The sequence below is a fragment of the Natator depressus genome, chromosome 6 (genome assembly GCF_965152275.1).
Source record: "Natator depressus isolate rNatDep1 chromosome 6, rNatDep2.hap1, whole genome shotgun sequence".
Classification (NCBI taxonomy): Eukaryota; Metazoa; Chordata; order Testudines; family Cheloniidae; genus Natator; species Natator depressus.
Genome location: NC_134239.1, coordinates 1,335,765 through 1,345,582, shown reverse-complemented (window position 1 = coordinate 1,345,582; position 9,818 = coordinate 1,335,765). Strand labels below are relative to the sequence as shown.

The 9,818-nt window shown below is 46.1% G+C and overlaps 1 protein-coding gene across 1 annotated transcript; it reads left to right on the top strand.

Annotated features, from left to right (window-relative positions):
- The first annotated feature begins 303 nt into the window (after positions 1–303).
- On the top strand, positions 304–7,479 carry LOC141988398 (uncharacterized). Its single transcript, XM_074954168.1, has 6 exons — positions 304–354; positions 2,287–3,019; positions 3,324–3,405; positions 5,633–5,906; positions 6,103–6,253; positions 6,499–7,479. Exons 2-6 carry the CDS (start codon positions 2,477–2,479, stop codon positions 6,904–6,906), a joined length of 1,458 nt encoding a protein of 485 aa, XP_074810269.1. The 5' UTR covers positions 304–354; positions 2,287–2,476; the 3' UTR covers positions 6,907–7,479.
- Positions 7,480–9,818: the final 2,339 nt, after the last annotated feature.

Below are 9,818 nucleotides of genomic sequence, written 5' to 3'. Positions count from 1 at the left end.
TCGTCATCTGTGTCCAACAGAACAATGTCATCTGCAAAGTTGATCTCTTGAAGTTTTTCTCTACTTCACATAACTACTGTATCTTCCTTTGATGTTGCTTTTTGCATCACGTAATCCATGCAGAAAAGGAAAAGTGGTAAGATACAACCCTGCCACACTCCAGTGATGATCGCAAACCAATCTGTCTCTCCACTTTCTGTCCTTACACAGCATTTTGAACCTTCATACAGCATCTTGGCCTGTGACACTATCTTTCTAGGAAGACCATATTGTTGCAAGATCTGCAATGGAGACCCTATGGATGCAGATGAAAGATTTGATGAAATCTGTGAAGTTCAAGATTCATCTTCTCTGGTAAGCAAGCCCTTTCTCAATCAATTGTCTCAGGGTAAAGATGTGATCTACACATGATGGTTTTGTGTTCATCCAGTACAGTTTTTCATTGATGACTACTTCGGTTCCGTTCAGTAGTACGCTACAGAACACTTCTGTGGTACTGAAAGTAGTGCCATGCTTCTGCTGAGTAGGGACCTAGCTGATGGTCTCAGCTTTAACAAAACTGTTTTTGGGGAGCGGTGGAGGGTTTGAGGAGACAAGTAGGAAAACAAGATCCTAAAAGGCTCAGAAACCCAAAGGTGAATAAAGAGAACCCAATGTTTTCTCCCTCCAAATCTCATGATTTTAAGCCATTTTCATGACTGTTGGATGTTTGTGATTGGCAACACTGGGTATCTCTCCCGGAGCAGGTAAGAGTCTATAAGTAGAGTACCGACATGGGAAACAGAAATAATAGGGAGCTCTTCAATCTAGCAGATAAAGGTATAAAATCCAATGGCTGGAATTTTAAGCTGGACAGGTTTAGACTCGAAAGAAGAATGAATTTGTTTGTAGTGTGGGGACTTAACGGCTGCAACAACCTACCAGGGGCTCAGGTGGATTCTCCTTCACTGGCAAGTTGTAAATCAAGATGGGACGTTTTTCTGAAAAATCTGTGTGATGCTGGCAGACCAGGTGCCAGCTCATGCCAAGGCCCCAAGGTCTCAGCCGAACACTGACAAATACACAGCTGGAAACCAGTCTGGCTCACCTGTGTGTCAGCAGTCTGTTAAGTTTCTAAGAATGTATTTAGGGTTCAGATTTTATGAAATGCTTGTAGGATGCTGCATGCATTAATCTCACTTATACCATCTGTACCCCATGTTCTAAGGTGGCAGGAAGTGTTTGTATTGTAATCCTCTGTAATTGTATAAATCGTCAAACAGGAAAGAAGCATTAATTAATGTACAATGCCAGCTTCCTACAGAAGGTGTTAGGGCCTGCCCACCAAGAAGGCTCATTGAATGCGCCATTGTGAAACCTCAAAGAACAAAGACTTTGTTAATTGCATTCCACCCCACCCAGTGAAGAGAAGACCTGTACATGGACTCATCCCATCAGCCTGAACTCTGGGATGAAGGGAATAAAAATCCCTGACAGGAAGAAACTGTGTCCTTTTGCTGCCTGGTCTCTGAGGGGCCAGGGTCACTAAGCATAAGCAAAAGATTCCCCAGTGCGTGGCAAGGGCTAGCCCTAAGGGATGTATAGAGCTTGCTCATTATAGAAGCTTCTGTCATCGTTTGGAACCTAAGGCTGTAGCTCGTTTGTGTGTGTGTTACCTGCTTTAACCTTGTAAATAACTTCTCATTTCTTTTTCTTAGTAAATCTTTAGATAATTTATTATAGGATTTGTTACAAGCGGGTTGTCTTTGGTATAAGATTTAGGATGCAATTGATCTGGGGTAAGTGATCAGTCTTTTGGGCTCGGGAGGAACCTGAATATTGTTGTGATTTTTGGTGTAAGGGACCATCTATCACAAAGGCAGGCATGTGTAGGTGCAAGATAGATCAGAGTATCCAAAGGGACTGTCTGTCACTCTATCTTAAGGCTGGTATAGTGCCAGAGGAGTTTACACTTGATAACTAGTTGGCAAAATCTAAGTATAGAATTCACAACCAATTTTTGGTTTGTACCCTGCTTCTTAGCAGTCTGCCCTGAGGTTGGTGCTCATGCTCTTGAGCTGCTCCAGACAGCCTGCCAATATGAACTAGGGTTAGGTTCAAACAAGAATGAATTCAGGGCAGTCCACTGGCCTGTGTTATACAGGACTTTTCAGCAGATGATCACAGTGGTCCCTTCGGGTCTTAGAATCTATGAATCTGTGAGTCCGAAAGAAGTGGAATTTGTCTCCTAATGACTCATGTTTTTACTATTGTATTATTGTGGTGGCGTCATTTCCGGTAAGTCAGATGCCGAAGGTCTCTCTGGCAGAAATAACCGGCCAATTCCGCCTGCAAACAACACTCCCTTCCCCCATGCAGCTCAGCTATGAGCAGGAGAGGAGGTGCCTTTACAGGAAATGCAGAGCTGAACCACTAGAGTTTGCCGAGGGACTGAGGAGGGCTCAGCCCTGCCAGGAGCCATCTGTGCCTCGCAGGGATGGCGGGCAAGTACCAGAGTGAGGCAGGAGTGCCAAGGGAAATGGAAGAGGAACAGGCTGAGTTTCCTTCACTTGTCCAGGTGTTACTGAAATGCTTCTTGGGGAACCATGTGTATCCCGAGCAAAAGGAACACCAGAGAAGGAAGCAGGAGTGCCAGCTGGTGCAAGCTCTGGTCAGCAGGATCATGGCTTCAGTGCGTAAGTGCAAGGTGGAGCTCTTCACGGGGGAAGCCATCCTGGTGGGCAGCCAAGCCCAGGACCTCCACGTCCAGACAGAGTCCAGCAGCAGCGACTACGACTTCCTGGTCCCCATCCATTACAACATGAACCTGATCCTTATGGGCAGCCTGTACAGCAAGCTGTACACCCCAAAAGGTCTTCTGCCTGTCTGGGACAGCTTGAAGCCCGAGGTGCCGGTGTACCGCTGGGGGAACAAGGTGGTGGTGGATTATAACAAGCTGATAATGAGAGATCTCTTGGAGAGGAAGACTGTAGAAATGGACCTCACAGAGGAAGACATAAAAACAATAAATAAGCAGCAGGTAAGTGAGATCATAGGGCATTCAAAAAGTCACTCCCGGCTAGCCCAGCTCTAGGATCTTCCCCCCGGCGCCCCCTCAGGTCTGCCAGTGCCCCTCGATCCTGATCTGCAGCCCCTGGCTAGCCCAGCCCGGGGCTTTCTGCCCCCACAGCTCTGCTGGCATCCCTTAGTTTCCACTCACAGCCCCCGTCTCTCAGCCCTGGACTCCCCACCACAGCTCTGCTGGTCCCACTCAATTCCGACCTGCAGCTTCCTCTTGATTTGGATTAAAGCATCTAAAGATGTCTTATTACACCCCTTTTCAGCTACAGATTTGGAAGAATGGCATTGATCCATTTCGTGTAATGAAAACATTGTGGGACTGTGTCCAGGAAGCTCTGACTAAAGGTAAGTTTCTTTGTGAATATTAATTCATTATTACTGCATCAATTAATTAAGGCCACAGGAAGATGATAAACACTGCCATAGAGTGTTTGTTTTGTTTTGCTTTCTTGGTTTTTTTCTATTAACTTTTAATTTTTTAAAATATCTCTATATATAAACAACAAACATAACAAACTATACGTAAACTTCTCGAGAAGCAATGTGCTTGGAGTCGGGCTCTCCAAGGTGGATGTGCACCCAGTGCCCTGGGATCATGGGGGTGTGGGGGTGGGTCGATACAGTGCACTGGAATTGTGTGTGTGGGGGGTAGATGCTCTCACTGCACTGAAATCTTCAGAGGAGGGGGTAGTGGCTCCCAGCACACCAGAGTCCTAGAGGTGAGCTGGGGTGGGTGGATGCGCCCGGCACAATAGACTCTGGGTCGCCCGGTGTCCGGTTTACCTCCTGCCTCCCCACATCTGCTACATTAAAGAACCAAGAAAAGGAGGACTTGTGGCACCTTAGAGACTAACCAATTTATTTGAGCATGAGCTTTCGTGAGCTGAGCTGTAGCTCACGAAAGCTCATGCTCAAATAAATTGGTTAGTCTCTAAGGTGTCACAAGTACTCCTTTTCTTTTTGCGAATACAGACTAACACGGCTGTTACTCTGAAACCTGTCATTAAAGAACCAGTTAGTACCTGGGATTTTCTCCCCATGAAGATCCTTATACACTGTAATCAAGTCACCTCTTACTCTTTTTTTTTTTTTGATAAAGTAAAGAGATTGAGCTCTTTCCAGCCTCATCTACACAGAAAAGTTAGGTACATAGCTACGGCACTGAGGGGTCTGAATACTCCGTACCGCGAGTGCCATAACTAGGGCGACCTAAACCCCAGCAGCTCGAGTGAGGAATATTTTTCAGGTTTATCTTTTTGCCACCTGCTGAAAATTCATTCTTTAACTTCCCAAGCAGTTTGCCAAAGAGGTGCGACCTTGGTAAAGGGCATAACCCCACCTTGCACTGGGTAACCGTTGTGCTTTTATATCCATGTCCTGAGGATGTTCTTAATTCCATTTCCACCGGGCTTGTATTGCTGTAGCTCCAGTCAATTCCTTGCCAAGCGCAACAGCCCTTTAACATAGGTAGAACAGCACCCATGCTGGCAGGGGTTGTAAGGATTTTCCTATACTGGAATAAAAATCATCCCCATAAGTGAAGTAGTTAAACAGGGGAACGGTCGAGAGTGGAACAGGGCTAACTGATCGTATTTCCAGTGTGTGTTGATTTCAGCACTTAAGACAACCCCGTAGCTGTAACTGTGAGCTGGCCAAGACTTGATTAATATAGGCACAAAGAAATTCGACTTCTTCCAACCCTGCAGGAATCTCATCATTTTCTTCCAGTTTTACCTTTGTGATCATCCTTCTATATAAGACTCTGAGTGTCATAGATTTTAACTAGCCCTTTTCTTCTCCCATCTCTGTTTTTAGAGAGAAGCCTTGCTACCGGAATTAGTAAGTAAAAATTATATACATTAAGGGACTCTGTAAGTGGAGAAATTATAAGCACGAGGGAAATACAGAAGGGAAAACTGTTAAATTGCGTAGGGTAAAATAGTAAATACATTGAAAAGGGGGCTGTGGGTCGGGTTTGAGGAGCACTGACAGAGCTGTGCGGGGTGGGAGAACTCCTGGCTGTGATAGTAGGGGCTGCTGGTTGGGGTTCAGGGCCACAAGCAGAGCTGTGCGTTGGGGAAGCCCACAGCTGTAATAGCGGGGTCTATGGGTCAGGGCATCGGCAGAGCTGGGGGGCATAAAGGGGGAAGCCCAGGGCTGGAGTTTAGGATTAAGGGGCACCAGCAGAGCTGTATGGTGAGAAATTTTTCACTGTTCCTTCATAATCTCTCTCGCATATTGGAGTTCCCAGCGTTAGGGATTAGGGAGTCAGGATTCCTGGTTTCTATTCTCAGTTCTTCCACTATCTCACCGTGTGCCCATGGAGATGAAGTTAGTTACACAATGTCAAAGAGACACAGAAATAGAATCCAGGAATGCTGGCTGCCAGCCCCCACTGCTCTCACCGCTAGACCCTGCTCCCCTCCCAGAGCTGGGAGAGAACCCAGGAGTCCTGGGATCTTGGCCCTCATTCCCTTAACCTTTGCTCTTCCATCATCTCAGATCTGCAAAGCTTTGACCTATGTCAACTGTTTGCTTTTAACTCCCACTCCTCTGTCTTGCCCTCTCCAAGGAAACATTAAACTGGAGAACACTGTGGGTATTACACCAGTTAGTCCAGCTGTGCAGCTCAGTGCAGAGGTGAATGGCCAACCTGTGTCTATAGACCTGGTGCCCACCATCCGGAATAAAGTGGACATGTCCATGGATTGGCCGCAGCAGGATCTCAGGTGGCTTTCCGACTGGTGGGACCGGGAGCAGGGCGCTGAGCAGAGAAAACCCACCTGGAATATCATGGAAATTTACAAAACTGGGACCGATCTGGTGGCCAAGAATTCATACTGGAGGTAAAAATGCAAATCTCATTTGTTCCAGCAGAAGGCAACAGAAATGCACACAGAGCAGGGCTCATCCCCTCCAGCAGGGGGCGCAGGGACACACACACACACACACACACACACCCCAGTGTAGGTTTGGGATGGGGGTCTGTCTGACCCTGTACTCCCATTCAGCCCTGCCCCATTTCCCTCCACCCCACTCCAGGCTGACCTTCTCCCTGGCTGAGACCCAGCTCCTCAAGGACATTGACGCCGATGGTGGGTGCAGGCAGAAGGTGTTGCGGGTGCTGAAGCAAATCAATATGGAAAAGTGGGTACCGCGCTACGGCAAAGTCCTGACCTCCTACCACCTGAAGGTAACTCAAACTGGGGAGCCACGGTAGGAGAGGGTGGAAAATGGGTGATAGGAGCATCCTCGGATATAGGGGAGAAAGATCTAGAAGGCTAGAGCGGGGGCGGGGGGAGGGGGCTGGGAGCCAGGATTCCTCAGTTCTCTCCCCAGCTCTGGGAGGGGGGCCAGGAGCCAGGACTCCTGGGTTCTAGCCCTTGTTGTGGGAGGGTAGCAGTCTCTAGTGGTTAGAGCTGCATGTTTCTTTTGCAGATGGTTCTTTTTTGGGCTTCCCACCTCAACCCAGAGACAGAGAACTGGGCCATGGAGCTGGATGCTCTGGGGACCCTGCTGAAGGTGCTGGAGTTCAGCCTGGAGAAGAAACAGCTGCCCAGCTACTTCCTGCCTTCGATTAATTTCTTTGACTGGCACCGGAGTGAGGAAGAGAATTCCCTGAAAAACCGGGTGCTGGAGGTGCTCAGACTGGAGGTGAGGCTGATGAGATGCAGGCTAGAACAGTACCTCCAGCTGAGCTACGACCTGGCCAAGCCCCAAGGCCTGGGACCCTTCATCCAACGGGTGCGGGAGCTTGACGAGTTTAGAAGGAAGCATCAGAAAGACTTTGAAGAGTTCAAAAACCTGAAGATATCTTTTGACACAAGCCTCTTCAGGGAGTTGTGAGCAACCTCTGCTCCCAACGTAGATATTTGGGCTTCTGTCTGAACTGACATACCCCAATGGATCTGCAATTGCTCTGGATTTACACTGGGGGAACGGATACTTTACTTCAAAACCTTGAGATATGGAACAATAAATAGTGTCAGGTTCTTTTCATAGGTCTTCTGGGTTTTGTGAGAATAGGGCTCACATGGGGTGACTCTGGCATGACCCCAGCATAACTGAGATCAGAATCCAGCCCTGATCTCATTGCAATCAGAGGTGACTGCAGATTGACCCTGGCCTTGCCTTCATTGCAGGCAGGTGGTGACTCCAGCTCGGACCCCACTGCAGTCAGTGGATATAAGAAGATCCAATGGCTGGAAGTTGAAGCTGGACAGGTTTAGACTTGAAATAAAGTGCAAATTGTTAACAAGTGATGGTAATTAACTATTGGAACAACTTAGAGAGTCAGATTCTGAGGCCAGAAAGCTTCATTGTGATCATGTATTTTGACCTCCTGTATAACACGGGTCAAAATAATTCCTGGAGCAGATCTTTTAGAAAAACATTCAGTCTTGTTTTTAAAATTCTCAGTGGGGGAGAATGACCCGTGGTAAATTGTTCTGATGGCTAATTAGCCTCACCATTAAAAATCGATGCCTTAGTCCCTGTGTGAATTTGTCTAGCTTCAACTTCCACCCTTTGGCTCATGTCAGACCTTTCTCGGCTACACTGAAGAGCTGATTATTAAATATTTTTTCTCCATGTAGCTACTTATAGACTGGGATCGAGTCACCCCTTAACCTTCTCCTTGTGAAGCTAAATAGACTGATCTCTTTGAGTCTGTCACTCTACGGCAGATTTTCTATTTCTTTAATCATTCTCGTGGCTCTTCTCTGAACCCTCTCCAGTTTATCAACATCCTTCTTGAATGGTGGGCATCAGAACTGGGCACAGTATTCCAGCAGCGATCACTCCAGGGCCAAATAGATTGGTAAAATGACCTCTCTGCTCCTACATGAGATTCCCTTGTTTATGCATCCCAGGATCTTTTGGCCACTGTGTTGCTCTGGGAGCTCCTGTTCAGCTGATTGTCAATCACAACGCCCAAATGTATTAAGTCACTGCTTCCCAGGATAGAGTGCCCCAGCCTGTAAGCATGGCCTGCATTCTTTGTTCCCAGAGACATGCATTACATTTCGCTGTATTAAAATGCAGGGTTGGCTTAAGCCCAGTTTACCAAATGATCTAGATCACTCTGAATCAGTGCCCTGTACTCCTCATTGTTTTCCACTCCCCTAATTTTTTGTGTCATCTGCAAACTTGATCAGTGATGATTTTATGTTTTCTTCTAGGTCATTTATAAAGATGTTAAATAGCATAGGGCTAAGAACCGTCCCTGCGGGACCCCACTGGAAACGATTGGTTTGATGACGATTCCCCATTTGCAGTTACATTTTCAGACCAATCAGTTAGCTAGTTTTTAATCCATTTAATGTGTTCCATGATGATTTTATATCGTTCTACTTTTGTCATCAAAATGTTGCCCGGTACTAAGTCAAACACCTTACAGAAGCCAGGTATATTACGTCAAAACTATTACCTTTATCAATCAATTTGTAATCTCATCAAAAAAAGATATCCGGTTAGTTTGACAGGGTCTTTCTTCCATAAACCCATGTTGCTTTGCATTAATTACATTATCTTCTTTTAGTTCTTTATTAACCGATTCCCATATCAGCCACTCCATTATCTTGCTCAGGATTGATGTCAGGCTGACAGGACTATACTTACCCAGCCCATCCTGTTTACTCTTTTTAAAAATGGGCACAACATTAACTTTCTTCCGGTCTTCTGGAACTTCCCCAGTGCTCCAAGATTTACTGATAATCAGCATTAACAGTCCCGCAAGCTCCTCAGCCAGCTCTTATAAGACTCTTGGATGCAAGTTATCTGGACCTGCTGATTTAAAAATGTCTGACTTTGGTAGCTTCTGTTTAACATCCTCCAGAGATACTAGTGGAATGGAAAGAGTTCTCATCACCATTTGCTTTAGTTAATACAGACAAATATAATTGGGATTATAGAAGAAATCAATATGCATAAGTATAAGAGAGTTGAATCAACGGATCATATATTATACTACAAAACAGTGTCATAAGGTATAATATGAAAATTGGAGACTCACTGGCCATGAATGTTTTTGGGTGATGTATGTACGGGTTGTGTATAAAGAGCTATGTACGTCGGCTAGAAATATGTTGTTTTGGAGGCTGTTGATAAACGAGCCTGTCCTAGACAAAGGAACGTGGAGTTACCTGTCTGCCTCGCTTGATCACAGGCAGAGGACAATGAAAGTGCATTGACATGTAACGTCAAGCTCACAAGTGGCGGAAGAAACAGCTTGGTGACACAGTAGGGGACACTCTGGAGTCTGAATCCCAGGAGGGCTTCCTGGCTTTTCAAGCAGACCGTGAACTCTGGGAAATATAAGGAGAGCAACAAGACAGTTTAGTTATCCATCACTTAGGGAACAGCACCCTCTAGTTCTGTGAACGCTGGATCCTCCTGCCAGACGGGCTGGCGATGCTGGTAGCTTGATGTACTTGAGACAGCTGTTTAGCAAGTTACAATCTTTGCCTGAAGTTAGTCTGAGACACTAGAAAGCTTTTTTATTTCTAACCGTTTCCTGTTTCTCTTCTCTCTGCTTAGTATCACCAATAAGTAGCCGCCCGCAAAAGAACCTGTTGTCTGTGACAAGTGCAGGTTGTACCCCCATAAATAATCTCGTAAGTGTAATAACTGATCATGCAGCACACCGAACTCTCTGTTCTGTATTAGCAAACTTCTTCTTAGCTTCACTATTAACCGTCTCAGGGCTGTGTTATGAAGTGTGGGACCTCAGCTACACTAACAGGCTGGTGCGTGCGCTG